At 72.1% G+C, this 20,624-nt stretch overlaps 2 protein-coding genes across 2 annotated transcripts; both read right to left on the bottom strand.

Moving 5' to 3' along the window:
* Positions 1–272: 272 nt before the first annotated feature.
* GPR35 (G protein-coupled receptor 35) lies at positions 273–4,063 on the bottom strand (the record flags this gene model as incomplete). The annotated part of the gene is made up of 3 exons (XM_084228306.1): positions 273–1,318; positions 3,756–3,960; positions 4,058–4,063. 3 exons carry the CDS (start codon positions 4,061–4,063, stop codon positions 273–275), a joined length of 1,257 nt encoding a protein of 418 aa, XP_084084432.1.
* A 175-nt stretch (positions 4,064–4,238) lies between these two features.
* On the bottom strand, positions 4,239–17,884 carry CAPN10 (calpain 10; the record flags this gene model as incomplete). The annotated part of the gene is made up of 16 exons (XM_084228296.1): positions 4,239–4,382; positions 6,054–6,156; positions 6,308–6,594; positions 7,088–7,246; positions 11,348–11,362; positions 11,478–11,789; positions 12,210–12,462; positions 12,540–12,742; positions 13,118–13,392; positions 13,518–13,684; positions 13,966–14,107; positions 14,974–15,197; positions 15,816–16,012; positions 16,498–16,643; positions 17,556–17,652; positions 17,759–17,884. 16 exons carry the CDS (start codon positions 17,882–17,884, stop codon positions 4,239–4,241), a joined length of 2,850 nt encoding a protein of 949 aa, XP_084084422.1.
* Between the last annotated feature and the right edge of the window lie 2,740 nt (positions 17,885–20,624).

Below are 20,624 nucleotides of genomic sequence, written 5' to 3'. Positions count from 1 at the left end.
ACATGCCAGGGACCCCCCACTGGGGCTGCACGGGAGGCTGACCGGGGGACTTCACCCCTCAGGCGCCCGCCCTGCCCACCCCAGCCCCCGGCTGGGTCCTGCTCGGGCCTCGTCCTCTTGCCCTTGTCCATCCTCCCTCCATTGAGGGCTGGGGTGCGGCCAGACCCTGCCCAGCCAGACCTCCTGGAGCGCACCTGCCCAGGGTCGGCCCTGCACCAGCACCTCCCGGAGTGCGGGACCCGCCTGGAGCTGGGCCTGTCCCCGGGCCGGGGTCACGCACGCGGTCCCGGTGCCCCGGCCTCGGTGTCCCCCGGGCCGGGGTCACACATGCGGTCCCGGCGCCCCAGCCTCGGTGTCCCCTGGGCCAGGGTCATGGACACGGAGTCCTGGCCCAAGCGGGCCTTGGCGCTGGGGCGCGGCGCGGACGCCTCCTGGAACTCGCGGGCCATGTAGTAGTAGCAGACGGCGTCCAGGCAGCAGTTGGCGTAGGACAGGTGGCTAGTGAGCAGGAGGGCGTACCGCATGGGGCAGGAGGCCTGCGGGCCCCCGGCCAGCCGTGCCGTCAGCACCAGGTGCAGTGGCAGGAAGCAGACCACGAACACCACCAGGTTGGCCCAGACCATGTGGGTGGCCCTGCGTGTGGCCTCGGCCTGCGCCGCGTCCCCCGCCGGCCTCCTGGCCAGTGTGGCGACCACCTGTAAGGAGCAGAAGACCAGCACGGCCAGCGGCAGGTAGAAGCCCAGCAGCGAGAAGACGATGGTGGAGGAGTTCTGGCGGGCGGGGTTGGAGAAGCAGAAGCCACCCTCCTGCTGGCCCAGCAGCCAGCGGGCGCCCAGGGAGACGGCCACCAGCACCCAGAGGGCCGCGCACAGCACCCCGGCCCGGCGCGGGGAGCGCAGCCTCCGGGCCCAGAGGGGGTGCCGCACGGCCAGGTAGCGGTCCAGCGCGATGACCGTGATCAGGCTGATGCTCATGTACCTGTTGGCCAGGTAGACGGCCTGGGAGAGCTGGCAGCGCAGCGAGTCTGCGTCCTCCTCCCGCAGCGAGCGCAACATGGAGGGCAGCGAGCACAGCAGGCACAGGTCGGCCACAGCCAGGTTGACCATGTAGACGCGGGTCTCGGTCCAGCGCGGCAGGCGGCAGCAGAGCACCCAGAGGGCCGCCCCGTTGAGCAGCAGCCCCAGCACCAGCAGCGCGCCGGCGTAGGCCTTGAGCACGTGCTCCGGCCAGCCCAGCGCCTGGAGGGCCTCGCAGCGGGCGGGGGCGCTGCAGTTGCTGCTGCTGCAGTTGCTCATGGTCCTGGGCAGCGGGTGGGAGGCTGTGGGGGGAGAGGGACGGGGGACGGGCGTGAAGGCAGGGTGGGGGCAGGGCCACACCCTCCGGCCAGGGGCCAACACCCCACCTGGGAGCCACTCGCCTTCCCCAGGGGCCCTCCAGGCCAATCCCCACTGCCCAGAGGCCTGGCCGCGCTGGGGGGAACCTCCACTCCCGTGCAGGGGCTCTGCCAGCCCTCGGCTCCCCGGGGCCGCTCACTCGTGGGGGACTAGGAGCCCCGAGGGTGGCCGGCACCGTAGGAGGTGGGGGCGGGACCCCGCAGCTGAGGCTCGGCTGAGGCCGGCAGCCTGGGACCCCTGGCTGCTCCCTCCGTGGCCCTGGCACCCCTCCCTCCCTCTGAGCAACCCCTGCCTGCTCCAGGGCCAGCCTGAGGCCCCTCCCCGGCCTGGGGCCAGGCGCCTCCAGGACAGCGCTGGGGGTCACTGGTGCCTCCCACCCCACCAGGCCTGCAGGCCTCGCCACACCTGTCTCTCCCGCCCCCAGACGCCTTGGGGCCGGGGCCGGGCCAGGCTCCCCAGCGGACAGAGCAGGTCTGCGTCCACCGGCGGCAGAGCTGGGCTGTGGCTGGGCGCTGGTGTCACGAGTGGCTGGCACCCTCTCCCCTCCCTCTGGCTGGAGGGCGTGGGGGTGTCCCTCCCAACAAGCACAAGTCTCTGGGGTCCCCCTTTAGGTGTGCACCGGGCCAGAGCCAGGCTCCCCCTCCAGGAAGAAGCATCCAGATCCGAGGGCAGACCTCTTGGCTGCTTAGCACCGGGGCTGGGGAGGGCTCAGCTCCGGGGCCCCCAGCTTAGTCCCTGAGGGAGCCGAAGGCAGGCGCCCCCTCAGGTCCAGGGCTGGCCACAGCCTGGGGGCACGGGCTCCCGCTGCCTCCCTGGGGCCCTGGCCCGTCTGTGAGGGACGGAGCTCTGCCCGCCGGGCCCTGCTGCGGCCGCCACTCCTGTCACGGGCCCTGAGGGGGCGGGGAGCACCTGCGATGTCCTTGCTGCCAGCTCTGTGGCCGGGGTGCTGCGGCCTCAGCCTGCTGCTTCCTGCTGGGGGGGCTGTGGGCCTCTCCTGTCTCCCTGCTGCTCCCCACTTCCTCCTCCTGGTGAGCTCAGCCTGCCGCCCGCAGCTGGGGACGCCCCGTGCGTGATAGGCACTGGCGGTCGCCACCAAGGGGAGCCTGGGTCGCCCTTGAAGTAAGACCCCTGTCCCCCGCCAGCCCCGGGGCCGGCCCCTCCTCTGGAGCCCGGGACTCCCCGCTCGGATCAGATAGGACACCCCACAGGCGCAGTCAGGCGGCGATCCAGCCCCAGAGCCCCTCTGACTGCGCTATTGCCCCCCCGGAGGTCCCACCATCACAGAAAGGCCCCAAAAGCCCAGCCCTGGCCTGGCTGGCCCAGCCCTCGCCGACGCTGGCCCCACCCCACCTCGTGCCCGCTGTCCTGGGAGGTGGCGGGGCCCGGCCGGGCTGGACCTGCCCCGCCCTCGGAGGTCAGGTGGGAGGGCCGACAGCAGGGCCACCGGCTGGACCCCACCTGCGCCTCCGGGCTGCGGGGCCGTCTGGGAGGCAGTGGGCGCGGTGTGGACACCCCCCAGAGCCAGCACGCTGCTGAGACGGGCATTTGCTCCGTGAGCGCGCGGGGGCAGGCTCTCGACGGGGTCCCCCGCCTGCGGCCACAGCCCGGCCCTGCCCAGTGCCCTGCAGCCGCACCTGCCCCCCCACCTCCCTCCTCCAGCCCTGCTCTGAGCTGCCTCTGCAGAAGCCCGGGCCCTGGTCTCCTGGCACTCAGGCCGGGGAACCCGCTGCACCAGCAGGGCTGCCCTCCCGCGCCCACCCCGGCCTGTGCGCCGGGCAGCAGGACCTGCGGCCTCTGCGTGGGCCCACAGGGGCACAGGGGCGCGGGTTCCATCTCAGGGGCCAGATGCAGCTGAGGGCACCCCTGCCACTTGAGGGGATGCAGGCCCAGGGCTCGGCCCCTGCGGCCCCCCTTGGCCTGCGACCTCACCCCCCGCAGTCCCCAACCCCGCCCACCAGGTCTTCCCACAACTCTGCGCCTGGTCCCCGCAGCCCCGGCCCCCCGCAGGTCAGCCGAGGGCAGGGCCTCTGCTGCTCCCCCCACTGAGACACCCTCCTGGCCACTCAGCTGCAGGAAGCGGCCAGCTCGGGAAACCCTGTAGACATGGGGGCGGCCCCGTGAGCCCGCACCTCGGGGCGGGTGCCACCTCCTACCTGCCTGGGGCGCAACAGCGGCGCAGGAGCCCAGCCCAGGAGGCTGCCCCACCTGGCCTGACCTCACAGGCCGTACCCCACCCAAGCCAACCTCGCTCCACACCTGGTCGCCTCCTGACCAGCCCCACCACCACCCCGTGTGGGTCCCGGAGGAGGGAGGGTGCGCTGGCACACAGCCCTGATGGGACATGGGCAGGCCATGGCAGACAGGCTTCCTGGAGGCGGCGGCCCTCAAGCTGGCCAGGAATGCGCAGACGTGGCGATGGGTGGGGCTTCCTGGAGGAGGGCAGGGCACAGGAGGCCTGCACGGGCAGGGGCACGGCGGGGCCCTGCGGCTGGTCCCCACTGTCGGGCTCTGCCCAGCGGCGGTGGGAGGCCGGGCCTGGTGGCGGAGGGTCCAGGCAGCGGGCAGCCTGTGCAGAATCCCCCGCGGACCTCAGCGCCTGGCCGCAGTGGGGTAGGACTTCGTGGAGCCTGGCTCCGCTCGAGCGCTGCTTCCCGCCGGCCCACCGGCATGGCCCCGGGGCCTGCTGCCTCGGCAGGCCGCTGCCTCTAGAGGTGCTGGGTGGGGGCCCCAGCCTGAGAAGGGGGGGCCTGTGGCCTGGGGGACCACAGCCTGTGGGGGATGTGGCTGGGAGGATGTGGCCTGGGGGGTGCAGCGGGGGAGGGTGGGGGCGGGGCATGGCTGGGGTCATGGCTGCAGGGGGATGTGGCGGGAGAGACGGGTGTGGGGGGATGTGACGGGGATGTGGCCTGTGGCAACCAGGGCACTTTCTGGTCCCCTGGACACAGCCTCCTGCAGTCTCTGCCCCCCTGCGCAGGGCCGGGGCCCAGGCTGGAGGGTGGGGGGCCCAGGGGGAGCCAGGGGGCCCTCCCCCACGGCACATCCTCCCTTCCTGCCCGACTCTGCTCCTTGCAGTGGGGTCCAGCCTGCTGGCAGCCACAGGCTGGCCGGCTGGGAAAGGCAGGGCGCCCTCTGCCTGCTCCCGTGACCAGCCCTGCTCTCTTCCAGGGTGTCCCCTGGCACCAGGCCTGGCCAGTCCCCAGAGAGGGCTCTGATCCCCCTGCCGCCCACCCTGTGCACAAGGCTCCTCCTCCTGCTGGGCCAGCCCCCTGCCGGCCTCTGGCTCCGCCCTAGCCTCCTGGTGAGGCTGTGCCGGCTGAGGCTGAGGGGCCGTGTGCCCAGGCCCCAGACAGGGCTGCCCGCCTCCTCCTGAGACTGCAGGGTGGGCCTGGCCTGCCAGGGGTGCTCTCCTCGGGGCTGGCCGGTGCTGGCCAGTGGCCCACTCTACACCTCTCCCTGTCCCCAGACAGACCTGCCTCCAGTGCCCTCGCCCCGGAGACCCTCCCCCACCCTTTGCCCCATCCAGGAGTGCCCCCGGGCGCGGTGCCACAGAGCTCTAACTCTAGGGAGCGGCCCCCACAGGCAGCAAGGGACACGGCACTGGGAGTCGTGAGGGGCCAGGGCAGGGCCCACAGGAGCCACAGGAGATGCAGCAGATGCCCCCCCCAGATGCAGATCCCCGCAGTGAGGGGCGCTCCAGGACACCCACCCCCAACAGAGCCCTGCCGGCCTGCGGCCGCTGCTCAGCCCACTCAGGCCCGCTGCCAGCGTCCGGAGCCCAGCCCTGCCCATGCCTCGGCCGCCTGCAGATGCCCGCGGCCCCTCTGCAGCCACAGCCTCGCCCGGGACGGCCTGCACAGCCCTGGAGCCTTGGCCCACCCTGCAGCTCTGCTCCCTCCAGAGGACACCGAAGGCAGCCACCCCTCCAGGACCGGGTCCCGGAGCCGGGTGCCCTGCTCCCCCCGCACCCCCTTGCTGCCTGCCCCTGGCTCCTCCGCTGGAGGCTGCTGCTGGCTGCGCGCCAGGCCCTCTCTGGGGGCTGCCCTTCTGCAGGCCGCCCCAGACCTGGGTCTCAAGCCCCTTCCGCAGAGACCCCCGAGCCCATGCCTCCCGGGAGAGCCTGTCTGGGGGCCGAGGGCAGGGCCTCACCTGCCGCAACTCCACCAGCCGGGGCGGGGCAGGGCGAGCCTATAAGGGCTGGTGCCTCCGTGGTTCGCTGCCTCGACAGCCTGTCTGGGGCCCAAGGGGAGGTTCGCTCACCCAGCACCCCAGCGACTGAGCTGGAGCCCTTCAGCCCCGGGGCAGGGCCGCCGCCCTGAGATACTTCCTCCAGCAGAGACGTGTCAGGCGGTTCCCAGAAGGGGAGGGAACGGAGGGGCCGCCAGGGAGCACCCCCCCAGCACAGCGATGGATGGCAGAGGGCCAGGCCCGACCACAGCGCAGGGGCGCGGCTTCCAGCAGCGGGAGGCTCCGCTCCACGGGGAGGCGGGGAAGGGGCGCCCGCGAGGTCTCCGCGACACCTGCACGCTGGGCGTCCCCCCACCTGGGCGCAGGGCAGTGGCCGAGAGGAGGGGAGCCCCGTGGGGTCGCCCCACCCCCTCCTGCTGCCGGACCGTCCTGGGGGTGTCCGGGCCTGCCGGCTGCAGGGGTCAGCCGCCCAACTAGGGGGCGAGGGTCCTGGATGCGCACCCACATGCCCGCGTGGCGTCCCTCCAACGCAGCTGCTGGGACCCGCCCGCGGAAGCCCCCCGCGAAGGCGCCCGGGCTGCGGGCGAGGTTCGGGAGCGGAGCCCGGCCCTCGGCAAGGCCAGAGCACCCCCCAGCCCCTGTTCCTCCAAAGCTCCCATCTCAGAGAACGACACCTCTTGCTGCCCAGGCCGGATGCTCGAGAGCCCCCCCCGACCCTGCCCCCGTACCCGCGCCCCGCCGCCAGCAGGCCGCACAACGCAGGCCCTGGCATGCTGGAGGGTGGCGCAAGGGGCCCAGGGCCATGGACAGTGCCAGTGTCCGCTGATCCAGAAGGGGCGGCGGCGCCAGAGGGCCGGGCTGATTCCACGATGGGCACGCTGGACACCACCGCTCTGGCCTCGACCACTGAGCCGGTGGCCGGCGGCTTCAGGGTGGCAGTGCCGTCTGCCCAGAAGACACGCGTGGCGGCGTCAGTCAGGTCAAAAGGGAAGAAGCAGACGAGATGGCGGCCGCTCTGGCCACAAGGGGCCGCCGGCCACGGTGCTGCCAGGGCAGGCACCCACCCTCCGGGCGGCAGGGCTCATGGGTGGAGGATTCGGGCACTGACGGGCTGGGCAGGGCAGGCTGCTCTGAGCATGGTGTCTCCCAAGCAGGCCGTGCTGGCCGCCGCCAGAGCCCCCGGGACTCGGCCAGAGCGGGACGGTGCCCACGCCAGGGCCGGAGCGCCTCAGGCCTGACCAGGGTGAGCGCATGAGCTGTGCATGCCGTAGAGGAGCGGCAGCCGCGACAGGGAAACGCAGGGGCACTGTGAGGAAGGAGCTGGGGTGCTGCTGGCCTCAGGCCCAGCGTGAGCTGGACGGTTGGCGCTGGGCCACGTGGACGCCCGCGTCCCGGAGCACGGCCAGGGAGGGAATGACGCGGCGGCAGCCGGGCCCGGGAGCCTCGCGGGCGGGCCCGGGAGAGGCGCCCACACGTCTGGCGGTCGGCGGCCCTCAGCGGACACGCACGCGCTTCTGGACCGTCCCAGCCTGCAACAGGAGGGCCGAGAGAGGACCGCGCGCTCCCCCGGCCTTGGCGCCCGCCACGCCCGAGAAGCCCCGCAGGAACAAGCCGGCCACCTCGCCCCGCCGCCAGGGCAGGGCGCTCCGCTGGCGCCCACGCAGGCTCTGGTGCGAGGGAGGGAGGCCAGGCCGCAGGCCCACATGGCGACCCTCCTGCAGCGCCCGCGGCCGCACCCGGCAGACGCCCCCTCAGACGCCCCCTGTCCCCGCGCAGAGGCCCGCAGCCAGGGCCCCGCACGCTCCCTCGGGAGGAACCCGGAGGCGAAGTCATGGACAAAACCCACCGCCGGGCACCCAGGCCCCCTCGGCAGCGCCCGGCAACCTGGCCAGAGGCTCCCCCTTTACCCAACCTGGATCGGGGGGCCCAGCCATAGAAAGGGGAGAAAGAGGCTCCCAGAGAGGAAGGGAGGCGCGAACTCCCTGAGGCCGCTGTGCGGAGCGCCCTGGCCAGGGCCGCGGCTGAGCCGGCAACGAACGTCCACCAGCGGGGCAGACAGTCGGGGGTGAACAGGCCGTGCCGCCGCTGCCCGCAAGGGGGGACCCCGGGAGGCTGGGCAAGTGGAGGCGCCCGGGGAAGGGCCCCCCGCCCCCTCGGGCCCCCCCGCGGCCTGCCACTGCCCCCATGACCCTCTGGCGGCTGGTCAGCCGGGAGCGCGGCCTCCCAGGGCCCCGGCCAGGACTCCGTGGGGCGCGGGGACGGGAGCAGGCCTGGACACGAGCAAACACACTCGGTGGCTGCAAGGGCAGAGCCGGCCAGGCCCGGAGCTGGGACAGCCCTGACCCATGCGTGTGTGGTGGGTGTGTGTAGTGTGTGTGCGTGATCACGTGTGGTGTGTACTTGTGGGGTGTGGGGTTGCCCAAGGAGCCGGCCCCCACCTCGGGCGTCTGGCGGGGCGGTGGCCCAGGCTCCTGGGCACACAGACCTCCATGGGCAGCGGTCCCCACAGGCCTGGGCCCCCCTAGTCAGCAGGAGGCGGCACCACTGTCTCATTTCCAAGCAGGGCGGAGACCGAGATGCCCAGCTGAGCAGTCCTGGGGCTTGAGGGTTCAGCCTGCCCCCACAAACCTCTCCTGAAACCTAGAGAGGACCCGCTCCCCGTGGAGCTGCCAAGCCCCAGGCCTCATTTTAGGGTACTAGGTGCCCAGCGTCACGGGAAGAAAGCGGCCCTTCTGTTAATTCAAAGGCAACAAAACCATCTGGTGGACGCGGCGGGAAACGCCCGTAACACACGAGGCGGAACTGCACTGGGGCAGGTCGGAGGCCGGGGCCCAGGAGGGGCGGGGAGCCGCGCTTTGGAGCGCCTGCCCGGGCCCCGACCCGTGCCTCCTGCCGCAGCCCGGGCTCCCGCCCCCTGCCCAGCCCTGCCCCTGCCTGGAAGGCACCTGTTCTTCCCACGTTTTAATACTCACCCCAGAAACTGCCGACACCCTCAGACTGGCGCCGATCGGGGGCCAGTGGCCGGGGAGGACGCCGGGTACAGCGGAGCCCCACGTGTGGCGGGCGGGGAGTCGCCGCAGACGGGCGCGCGGGCAAAGTCTGCTGGCAAAGCCAGCATGCCAGACCGGCCTGGCAGGGCGTGTCCCGCCACCCCATGGGAGGCACCCGCGGCAGGTCCCAAAAACAGCAGGGACCCCAGGCTCAGCCTGGACACGCCCTGGACCCGGCACCGCGTCAGCTGGACCCAGGGCCCCAGGCGGGGTGACCGAGGGAGCCGGGGTCTGCGCGGGCCGGGCTCGGACCTGTGACTGGGGTGCGGGGCCCTTCCCTCTGCTCCCTGCAGGCAGGGCAGGCTCCTTCAGCCCCAGGCTGTGGCAGCCGAGCCCGTGGGCCCTCCCGAATCAGGGCCCGAGACCGGCTCAGCACCCCAGACTTGTGTGCTCCACAAGTCCATGGCGGCCCTCGGCCCGGCCACTTTTCATCTGGGGTGGCCACGGGCCCTGGCCAGCGCAGTGCAGGCCTGGGGGTCAGCCCCCAAGGGCCCCGGGGGAGCCAGCCCAGCCCCGGCTGCGGGAAGGCTGGCTCCTGCTCCTGGCGCTGGGGAGCGTTCTGAGCACCTGGGGGTGCAGAGAGCAGGTCCCTCAAGTGTTTACTCCCGGGGGGGGGGGGGCGCTCGTGGACGGAGGGGCCTGGATAGGGACACTGCGCTTTCTCCGAGTTCTTGTGAACAAGCAGCTGGCAGCAAAGGGTGACCGTGGGCGGGCGGGTCCGGCCACCGGGGGCCAGGCCACTGCAGAAGGGCAGGTTGGGAGGACGGGTCCAGGGGACCCTGTAGCGGCAGGAGGGGACGGAGCAGGATCTCCGGGACCCGAGCAGACGGGTGAGGAGAGTCCTGGAGCCCTCGGTGGCTCTTCAGGCTTTTATTGCAGTTCACCAGGCGCACGGCGGGCGGGGGCGGGGGGCGGGGGGCTGGCAGGCCTCCGGCCCCCGGCGAGTCTTCGCTCTTCCCGGGCTCTCCGGCGTCTCTCGTGGCCTCTGCTTCGCTGCTGGTTCTCTCTTGCTTGTTCTCTTCGGCTCTTCCTCCTGGTGCTTCCCTTTTGCTCTGCTGGTTCCCTGTGACGCCGCCCCTATAAGGCCCGTCTCAGCCCAAGTGCGCCCACCTACATGTGCCCGCACCCGCTCCAGGTGCCGCCATCAGGCGTCAGGACTGCAGGGTCCACCGGCCATGCTAACGGCGGGAGGGCGGGAAAGCCCGACAATCATTTACCCACAGCCCCTCTCCGGCAGCTCCCTGGAACGCGCAGCTGCCGGGCTGGCCCCCCAAAAGCCTCAGGGAGAGGCCACTCAGGAAGCGGACTTCGGGGAACAGTGGCTCAGACGCAGGCAGTCGAGCTGCGACGAGCCCTGTCCTCACCTGCTGGCTGCTGACCAAAGGCCGCGGGCGGGCGGCTTCCAAGCGGATGCTGGAGGCTGTTCAGGCCAGGGCCGACCTGGGGAGGACCCACTTTCTGCTGAGCGGCCTCCGTGCACAGGCAGCCGTGCTGTCCCCCGAGGCACGCGTCCCCTCGGGGCCAGCCCACAGCACCTTCCTCCCGGGCCCCGCTGGCCCCGGGACCTGCTGTTGACCAGGGTGAGGCCCTTCCCGGAGCCAGACACACAGTCGTCATGCAAATGGACACCGCCACACGGAGGAGCTGCTGATGACGAGGGTGCCAGACAGCGACAGGACAGGCTGGGTGCCCACCGGCCCACGGCGCGGCCTGCAGGGGGGTGTCCACTCCCCTCGCGCCAACCACAGCAGAGTCTGCTCTGGGGCCAGGACCGCTGGCCAGTGGGGCCTGCTGGTGCCGGCGGGGCTGGCAGCTGCTCAAGATGCCCGGGAGTGGGGATGGCTGCCCCCACAGGTGCCAAGGAGCAGGTCGGGTCCCGGCCAGGCGCCGAGGAAGGACCCCTCCCTGCCAGCGCTCCCCAGCCCCTACCCCACCGCGGTGCGCTGGCGGGCGGGACACTGCGCTGGCGGGAGGGACACTGCGCTGGCGGGAGGGGAACGGCCGCCTCCCAGGCTCCAAGTGTAAGTGGGCCCAATACCGGGCGCAGGGGCAGTGCCCCTGAGGGTCAGACCTATCAGGGGAGGGGAGGCCGAGGGAGGCCTTGCCATCACTCCACCTGGGCAGCAGGACCCGGTGGGGGTCACGTGCCCCTGGAGTGGGCACAGGCGCCGCCGTGACAGCTGGGAGGGGGCGGGGAGTCTGCCGTGCGGGGCGTGGCTCGGAGGCCAGGAGCCAGAGGCCTGTGGGGAACCCTAGTCAGGGGCGAAGTGGTCACTGCCCCTCCCGCAGGAGGCGGCCGCAGGCCTGGGGAGCCGGCGTGGCCGTGCTGAGGGCGCCCTCTGGGCCCAGTGGCTGAGGCAGTGAGCGGGTCTGCAGGGACTCGGGCCTGGGGTGGGCTCTGAGCACCTCCTGCAGACCCAGCGCCGTCCCTCCCACAGGCTGCACCCGCGCAGCTGCTGGCACAGATTCGCGGCAAACTGCTGGGTTCAAGTTTATTGAATTTCCCCCTAAAATGGTCACCAGACTTTGGGGGATGGGCCAGTCCCTCCCGGCGGAGCCCGCTCTCCCAGCGTGAGATGCGGGAGCACGGGGCTGTCCCTGGCACCTGCCCGCAGGCCGCCTCCGTCCAGGCCAGGCTTCAGGGACAGGCCCAGGGGCCCAGGAGGCCGCCTGGGCCCCGGCGCAGCTGACACCGGCCGTCCTTCAGGTCCTCCTCACCGCCATGTAGGAGGCCTGCAAGAGGGGCAGGGCGCTGCAGGGCTGGCACTTGCCGGCCTCTGCACCGCGGCACACACGGGAGGAGGCAGGGAGGTCCCAGCAGGTGGGGGCGCCTCCCAGCCTCGCCTACCTCCTGCAGGGGCTGCCCCAGCGTCTCCTGGCTGTGTACCGAGTGCCTGCGGGGAGAGTGGGGGTCAGCCCTCGGCCCCGGAGCCCAGGAGGGGTGCAGGGCCGGGGCCCACCTGTCTATCCTGGTGGCGACCGTCACGGTGAAGGTCCCCTCTGTGTCGGGGAGGTAGGTGGAAGGCACGACCCGGTAGGCGCCCGCGGCCAGCTGGCAGAGCCGGCTCACCTCCTGGGCGTAGCGATGGGGCACGCAGCTCAGCACCGGCTCCTGGAGCAGCAGCGGGGGTGCCCCTGGGCTCCCGCCCCCTGGCGGCACCTGGCGGAGGCACAGCTCAGGCCAGGGGGCCGGCGTGCTCCCATCCCAGGCTCGGTTTGTCTCTGCGCCCCTCCTGGGCTCGGTGGGGTCCTCCTGGTGGGTCAGGAGGCGCCCCCAGCTGGCCAAGGCGGACTCCCATGCCCAGCCTCGGGGCCTTGGCTTGAAGGGCCCAGGAAGCCCGCGGGTCAAGCCCAGGACACTGGCCCTTCGGGAAGCTCCAGGGCCACCCCCGGGGCCAGAGCCACAAGCAACCCACCCGCCCGCTCCAGCCTTTCCCCAGGCGCCCAGGCCGGGCACCAGGGTGCCTGCGACCCCTGCCCTCTCCCCGGACGACCGGCATGCTGCGGGGACAGTGAGCCAGGGAGGGCTCTGGCCCCGCGGAGGTGACAGCACCCGCCCAGGCCCGCCCGCGGCGCTTGCCTGGAAGACGTGGAAGCCGATGGGGAGGCACTGGCTGCCGTCGCAGTGCTGGCGCAGGGTGATGCGCACGCTGCGGGCGCTGGCGCCCGCGGGCACCGAGAGCGGGAAGCAGGGGTTGGTGGGGAAGGAGGCAAAGTTCCTGCTGCCTCCCGCCGTCCGGCCGGCCTGCCAGGCACCCGCCAGCCGCACGGTCTCCCACTCGCCTGCAGGCGGCGCCTCCCGGCAGCGGGGGCTGGGGGCGCCCCGGATGGCACTGCGGGAGAGGCGCGGGTCGGGCCAGGCCGAACGGTGCGACAGGCGCGCGGCTGCGGGCCCCAGGCACCGCCTCACCTGAGGGAGACCCTCCCGGTGGAGAAGACACGCAGCAGGAACTGCCCCGGCGCGTCCTTCAGGAAGGTGCTGGGCACAGCCAGGTAGTGGCCCGCGGGCAGCTCGCAGCGCAGGTGCACCTCCCGGTCGTAGGCGTGGCACGGGGTGCCCGCCACGGGGGGTGCGGACAGGACCCTGGGCAGGCTGACCCGGCGCTTCTCCACCTGCGAGAGAGGCCATTGCCTCTGGGGCCCTCAGGCCTCCCCCCCGCCCCCCAGAGCACTGCGCTCAGGCCACAGAGAAGCCCCGCCCCCGGGCACCCCCGCCCCGCCCCCCAGAAGCGCCCCCACCCACAGATGTTGCGCACTCGGGCCTGGTCAGCACACTCGGGCTGAGGCCAGGCCCTGCCGCCAGCAGGCACAGCCCTGCCTAACACCGTGCGGCCACCGCATCCACCGCCACAGGATGCGCCCGCCAGGAGGGCAGGGCCAGGCAGCAGGACTGAGTCCAGCACCCCCCTAGAGGCCAGGCGGGGGCCTCGCAGCATACCTCAGCCCCCAGCGAGCACCCCCACTGAATGGGGCCCAGGTGGTGGGTACCTTCCAGATGTGCAGGCCCACAGCCTGGCAGGCCCTGCCCGGGGAGCTGGCCACGCTCCTGGCTGCACAGGGGTCCCCTGCCAGGGCCCGGCCTGCCCAGTCCGCCGAGCGCACCGGGGGCCTCTGCAGGACGGCCACGTACACCTCACTGGGCTCTAAGACCCGCAGCCAGAACTTGGGGTTGCTGGGAAAGGCGCTGTTGTTCCGGCAGCCCCCGGCCGACTGGCCCTTGACCCAGGCCCCGGGCAGCTGCTGCATGTGGCACAGCTCCCTCCCTGCCGGGGGACACTCGGTCAGCACTGGGGACAGCCCCTCCCACCCCCAGCGCCCGCGTGGGGGCCAGGGGTCCCGCTCAGCGAGCAGCAAGGGGGGCGCGGAGAGGCTGGGCGCACCTGCCTACCTGAGCGGAGGCTCTGCAGGTGGCCGGCCTCCGTGACCGGGTAGCCGATGGTGACCTCGTCGAACTCGCGGAGAAACTCCTCCTCCTCCACCCAGAACTCCCCCTCCTGCAGCCGGGACAGCAGCCCCGACGCCTCTGCCGCATCCACCCGGCTCCAGCCTTCACCCCTGGAAGGAGCCCCCTTTGGTGCCAGGCTGAGCGGCCCGGCAGGACAGCACAGCAACGGGAGCCTCCCGGCCCTGAGGGGGGCTGCTCACCGCCCCCGCTGAGGAAGCGGCCCCCGTCCCGGCCCCAGCACCGCGGCCCGCCAGGCACCCGCACTCAGCAGGAACCCTGCGGACAGGACCCCTGCCTCGGGCCACCGTGTCCCAGGCAGGGGCCGGGCGCAGGCTGCGTCCTGGTAGCCCCAGGGCCCGGGCCAGGCGGACATGAGGGCGGTGGCACTCACCCCTCTCTCCAGGGCCCCTGCCAGCAGCGCCGGCCCCAGGGGTTCTGAATGCGCAGCAGCAGGATGGCCGGGCCGGCCCCCGCCGGAACCTCCCGCACCTCTGAGACGATGAAGGCGTGGAACTCCCCCAGCCCCGAGGCACCTGAAAGGACGTGGTCATGGGCAGGGAGCCACAGGCTGCGCAGCGCCCGGCACCCCAGCTCACAGGCATCTGGGCCCCAGGGGCCAGGGGGCTCCCCTCGACCCCCAAGGCAGGCCAGCTCCAGGTACGGCCTCAGGAGCACAGCCACGAAGATAGGGTTTGGGCCCTGGCAGACACCAGGCTGACCACCCTGGCCCCGGTCCGGTGCCCGCCTGTGCCAGCACCCAGACCCGTGAGGGCCAGGACACAGAGAGCCCCTCCGGCGAGGCGGAGTCTGGCAGGAGCCGCAGGGGCGGCTGGAGCCCTGGGAGGGTGGACGCAGAGAGGAAGCCAGGCAGAGGGCAGCACACCCGAGGGACGCCCAGGGAGAACCAGGCTGCCTCGGGAGGGCACGGCAGCTGCACGGGTCTGTACCGGCCCCCCAGCCCACCCGTGGCCCCAGCTCCCTGCAGGAGAGCCCTGTGCTGAGCACCAGCCCGGCCTCGCTGGGGCGGCTGCCCTGGGGGCACCTGAGTCGTGCCTGCTGCAGGCTCCCGGGCAGCTGGGTTAGCCTATGGGCCAGGTCAGGCCAGGCCAGGCCGGGGCAGCCCCTACTGCCCGCAGCTCCAGTCAACAAGGCTCCATCCAGCTCATCGTCACGGTCCCGACCCAGAGCCCGCGTCACGGTCACTCATCACAGCCCCGAGGGCAGGGCCTGGACACCGAGTGAAGGGACGGAGCTCCCGCAGGCCTGTTGTCGCCGTGGAAGGGTGAGGATGACCGTGGAGGTGCTGCCAGCCAGGCCTGCTTCTCTGGGCGGAAGTGCCGAGAACAAGACCAGGGAGGCCACGCCCAGGAAGCAGCTTGTGGGCTGGGCTGCTGCCTACCTGGCCTGGGGCTGAGCACGGAGCAGCTGATCAGACACTGGTCCTGGAGGCGCAGCAGCTGCCGGCAGGTCCTGAGCTCCGGGCCACCCGCGGGGCGTCCGTCCTGCTCGCCGCTGGCTCCGGCCAAGTCCTTCAGGCTCCAGCGTTCTGCCAGGCCGCCGGTCAGGTCCACCAGCGCGTCCGCCACCTGCCCTGCCCACAGGTGCTCGTAGGAGCCATAGACCCTGGAGACCAGCACAGAGGGGGCCTCTGGCACCGGGGTGCGCTGCCTGCCTCCCTCCCGCCCCCGCCCCTGGCTTCCGAGGCCCCTCGCTGCTCCCGGCCTCTCTTCCTGCCTTTTGGGCCTCAAATGCTGCCATGTGCATCTTGGCGCTGCCCTCTGCTCCTGCACCCCAGGAGGTTCTTGGGGCCAGGGTGCACCCCAGGGGGTTCTTGGGGCAGGGAGACAGCTGCCACCTGCAGGGGCCCCTCGCCGGCCCCGCGCTCGTCCCTGCCTCGTGGTGGGAGGACGCCTGCAGGAGGGTCTCCTTCGCTCCAGACTCCCCTGAGGTCCTGGGTCACTCAGGCAGACTGGCCCTGACCCAAGGGCCTCCTTCCGCCCCGGGCCAGAGAGAGGACGCACAACCCCGACGAGAAGCACGTGATGGGAAGGTGTGTCACAGGGTGAGGGAGTGGGAGCAACAAACACCCCTTTCTGGAGGTGATGCCTTCACCCTGGACTGTGACGTGAGGGCAGGAGAGGACGGGTGGGGGGGGCATGGCGGCGGCCCCGGCCCAGCGAACAGGGGGCCGAGAGGCGTGTGGGGAGCTGAGGCCCCCGCCCGCCCGCCAGCAGCGCCTACTTGGCGTAGACCTTCTCCAGCAAGGGGAGCCAGAACACATCCTCGCTGTGGCACCGGGAGAAGCAGAGTCTCCCCGCGAGGCAAGGCAGACGGTCATCTACGGTCACCTCCACCCAACGTCCAAACTGCCAGACCCGACACGTGAAGGCGCCCCGGTACTCGGGGTCCCGCCAGTGTGGCTGCCCCGGAGGAAAAACCTGCAGGTCACAGGGGGCGGGGGAGACGTGAGCCCCGGGACCATCCCGCGTGCCCCGAGGTGCAAGCCAGCCCTTGGGCGCTACTGCCCACACAGGCCCCGGACCCCAGTGAGGGCAGGGGAGAGCGGCACCCGGACCTGGTCTGGCCCTGGCGCTGCTGCTCACCGGCCAGGAGGTGAAGGGTGCGGTGCCCTTGTTGGGGGGAAAGGTCAAGGGCTGCACGGCCCACGCGTTGACAGCGTGAGGATTTGGCCAGCAGCCAAGCCTGACCGTGCTGGGGCCGCCCCTCCCGCGGTTGTCTTTGTGGGTGCCGCTCAGCCAGGCTGGCGTGAAGCCCAAGCGGGAGCGGCTGGCAGGGGAGCCCGCGCCAGGCTGCTAGTTTCGGTTCAAAACCTGTGATACGCCCACTGGACAGGGGCTGTTCCCAGCCCGGGCCGGGGCCCTCCACAGCCCCCAGGGTCCAGGATCCTGCCGCCCCCCCACACCTGGTGCAGCAGTGGCCGGCTCCGGCCCAGCGCGGCGCAGGCGCACAGGAACCAGCAGTCGCCCAGCAGCCCCTGCTTCACCGGGCCCTCCTGCGGGCTGTCTGAGAAGAGTCGGGGTGCCGCACAGATCTCCTGCAGGGAGACAGCTGGATCACAAGGAGGGCGCCGGGATCCAGGTGCCCACGTGCCGGAGCCCACTCTGGTCCACGCGGCACCCCACGCCCAGACCGTCCCCACCACCCCCTGTTGCTGCTCTTCGCAGAACCGCCCCCTGGGCCAAGCAGTGGCCACTGGTCCTCACCCACTACCCCTGGAGCCTGGACTCCTCCCGAGATGGAGTAGGGTCCTGACACCACCGCACCCCCAGGCTTCCCTGCACTGACACACTTCCAGAAAGAGCTGCCATTGCAACCTCCTCCCTCCCGCTCACTGTCCACATGGCCTGTCTCTAGCTTCCAGGCCAACCTTGTCCCCAGCTGCCTTTCTCAGTGGCACCTCCATGTGCTAAAATGCAAAGGGCATCTCTGGACCGTCTGCCCTTGGGGCTCCACAGCCGGCCAGCTCCGGGCTGCCCTCTGGGCTCATTGCCGACCCCACCAGGGCCTGCAGGCTCAGCCCCCAGCCCCTGTCTTGCCTCCCGCGCCCTTCCAAGATGCCCTGGCTGTACGCCGGGGTTCCCACCAGGCCCACTGGACATTTTCCCAAGCTCTTGACCCGTCCACCAGCCTCCCTGACAGCTCCACCTGAACATGTGCCAGCAGAGCCTGTCCTGGACTCCCACCGCACCCTGGCCTGCCCTTCCCACACGGTCTCTGCCAGCCCCCAGGCCGCCCCCGGCAGCTGCGGAGGCCAGAAACCTCGAGTCCGCCTCGAGCCCTGCGTCACTGCTCCCCTGTCCCCGTCAGTGCCCTCGGAAGTGGACGGGCACCCATCGTCCCAGACGGCACCTGCTTAAAAGGCAAATCTGACCGCTCGCTCCCCGCCGAGCGGCCGGCCGGGCTGCCCTGCAAATCCGAGCTCCCCCACGCGGCGCTGAGGGCCTCCAAGGCTCCTCCCACCTCCCCCCACAAACAGGCCGGGGGTCCCGCGCCTATACGCGGCGTCCAGGTCTTCCCCCAGGCGCACCCAGCGCCGCGCCGCTTCCCGCGAGGGGCCCTGCGCGGAACCAGAGCGCCCGGCGCGCGGCCCCCAGGCGTCGGCACCGAGGCGCGGCAGCGGGAGGCGCGATTCGCCCGTGGGCCGGGCCCCGCCGGGGGCGCACCTGGGGCCGGCGCCACGTGATGTCCCCGCGGAGCCGGGCCAGCGGCGTGGAGCGGCCGGACAGCAGCGAGGAGTCCGCGGCGGGGAAGGCGGCGTCCCGGAAGAGCTCCCTGGCCGGCGCCCGCATCTTCGGCGCCCCGGGCGCCCATCGGCCAGCTGCGGACGGAGGCCGGGTCGGCTCGGGCCCCCCGCCGGCCCCACGGACCCCGCCCGGCCGGCCCCCCGCCCGCGGGGGCCGCGGCCGACTCAGCCCGCGCGCGGCCGGCCCCGTCGCCCGGGCAACCGCCGGGCCCGCGCCCGCGCCACGTGACTGGGCGGCCCCACCGCGCGCGCGCGGGGAGGGCGCGCCGGGTCCCCGCCGGGGGCGTGGCCCGCTCTGCTCTCGCGAGACCCGCCGCGGAGCCGCGGCACTTCCGCTTCCGGGTCGGCGGCCCCGCGCAGGGCCGGCCGGAGCGTGCGCTCGGAGGTGGGCGGGGCGCTTGCCCGCGGGCCGCTGCGGCCGAGCGGGGGCGTCGGGACCGCTCGGACTCGCGGGCTCTTGGCGCTGAAGGCACCGAGCGGCCGCCCGCCCCGAGAGCGGGCCGCCGACGCCAGATCCCAGCCTGCATCGCCGCTCCCCAGCATGCACCGCTCCTTCGGCGCGCGGGGCGGGGCGGGGCGGGGCCTGGCGGGCGGGGCGGGGCGGGGCCTGGCGGGCGGGGCGGGGCCGGGCGGGGCGGGGCGGGGCCGGGCGGGCGGGGCGGGGCCGGGCGGGGCGGGGCGGGGCCTGGCGGGCGGGGCGGGGCTGCGGAGGGGACCTCGCTGGGCCCGCCGCGCACCGGCCCTGCTGCTGGGCCCGCGCACGGTAGCGCAACACGGAAAACGACTCGGCCTGTCCCTTTCGCGGCGGGACGCGTGGCGAGTCTCGCGTGCAGGGGACCCCGCCGCAAGCGCGTCACTGTCCGCCTGGCCCTGGCGCGCCCTTCGCCCTTCCCCCCGCGCGGGTGTGGGCGCTCCGGCTAGGATTAAATTCAGCTAAGTTTCCCGATGAAAGGGTTTTGTCTCTAATAAAACATTTTTTTAAACGTTTATTTATTTGGGGCCTCCCTGGTGGCGCAGGGGTTAGAGAGCACTATTGAGCTGTCGCCAGCACGAGTTCGATCCCCGGCCAGGGAGCTGACCCACAGCGCGCGCGCAGCCGACCTCTCCTGTCCACCCGCTGCCCCCTTACACGCTGCCTCTGCGAGCCCCCTGGGCCTACCCCTGGCCCCTTTGTTCCCCGCCCCCGCTGCATGGGGGGCCAGCCCCCAGTGGCAGCTGCTCTGCACCACCAGACCCCACCAGGGAGCAGCCACCTCCTCAGGGCGCAGGCTGAGGCTCCAGAGAAGGGGATGACACCTGACGCCTCTCTTGGGGTGCTGGCCTTTCCTCACCACCAGCACTCAGGGCATGTCTGCTCCAGCTGAGTCTGCCCTGCTGGCTGGGCTGGAGCTGCAGTCAGGGAGTGCCTGGACCCCTGCCCTGGGGTCTGGAAGGGGCAAGAGAAATCCCTTCCCTGCTGCGGAGGTGAGTGACTGACCAGCCCCGGCCACGCCGAGCCCTGGCCACGGAGGCCCACTGCTTCCGGAGAACTTGTCGGCCTCTAGGGTTACACCCAGCAGGAGCCAGGGGGGCAGCTAGTGCTGCCAGGCCTGCAGGGATGGTGAGGGGCCAGCTGGGCCGTCTCCCCTGCACTGACCGCCCCTGGCCCTGGTCCCTGTGCACCGCTCTCATGGGGTGGCCAAGTCAGGGTCAGGCCGGAGGCTGTGGGCAGTGTGGGCAGGGGTGTCGGGAGATAAGGGCAGAGAGGAGAAGGGCGGATAGGGCTGGGGTTTCAGAGACCCTGGCAGGCCGGGTAATAAGGCAGGAGCTGGGAGAATGGGCAGGCCTGCCCTGGGAGTGAGGCCTGGGAGACGGCCACTCACGAGGCAGGGGATGAGAGGAAAGCGATGGCCCTGCCCGCGGGTCTCGGGGTGCAGCGCAGCCCGCTCTTCCTCTAAGTGAGCTGCTCTTTGCTGTCTCCACAAAGGTCACTTCTCTTGCTTTCTTGTCTACAAAGTCTGCGGATTCCTCTCTAGGGTTTTGTGGGACAGAACCTGGGGTGGCTAAAGGGCTAAACTAACCCCCCCTCCCCGAGCCCGGCCCCGGCTGTGCAGGGGTGTCTTGGCCAAGCTGTTCCCTTTGTAAAGCAGCAGCAGCGACCCCCCACCCCCACCCCCAGCCGGCACCGTGCAGGCCTCGTAGCAAAGCTGCGTCTGGGCAAGCGTCCTTTACCCTCCCCTCCCCTCCCCTCCCTGCTACCACAGCCTGCCCTTTGGGGCACAATGGATGCCCATCTTGGGATCCTCGCCGGTGTCGCTGAGGGGTCTCTGTGACACTTTTCCCAGGGTACTAACCCAGGGACCCCGCTCTCCCAACCCAGCACCTTCCTTCCGGCCAGCAGCCAGTCTGGGGGGCCTGTCAGAGGGGGGCCTTCCAGGCAGCTTTCCATGGAGCCTTCACTGTGGTCTGTGCCCCAAGCTCCACCCCAGGAGGGTCTCGGTGAGCAGGGGGCAGGGGAGTGACCAGGATAAGCCTGCTCGAGCCTGGGCCCAGGGCCTGGACATTCCGCTGGCCTGGGCCGAGGACCCCAGTGAAGGTCTCTAGCTGGCATCTCTCCGCACCTCCCTCGGCCCAGCGGATGCTCACGGCCCTCCCGTACCCTGCGGACGTTCCCCCCTCTTCCGACGGCCGCCGTTCCCTCTGCCCCCCGTCTGCTGTCACGGGGTCATTCGTGCCTTTGGCCAAACCCCCAGATGGGACACACAGGCCAGGGTCACTTGCAGTGGAGGTTTAATAGGACAATCACG

This window comes from Talpa europaea (genome assembly GCF_964194135.1).
Source record: "Talpa europaea genome assembly, chromosome: 1".
NCBI classification, from domain to species: Eukaryota; Metazoa; Chordata; class Mammalia; order Eulipotyphla; family Talpidae; genus Talpa; species Talpa europaea.
This window is presented reverse-complemented; position numbering and strand designations above follow the sequence as displayed.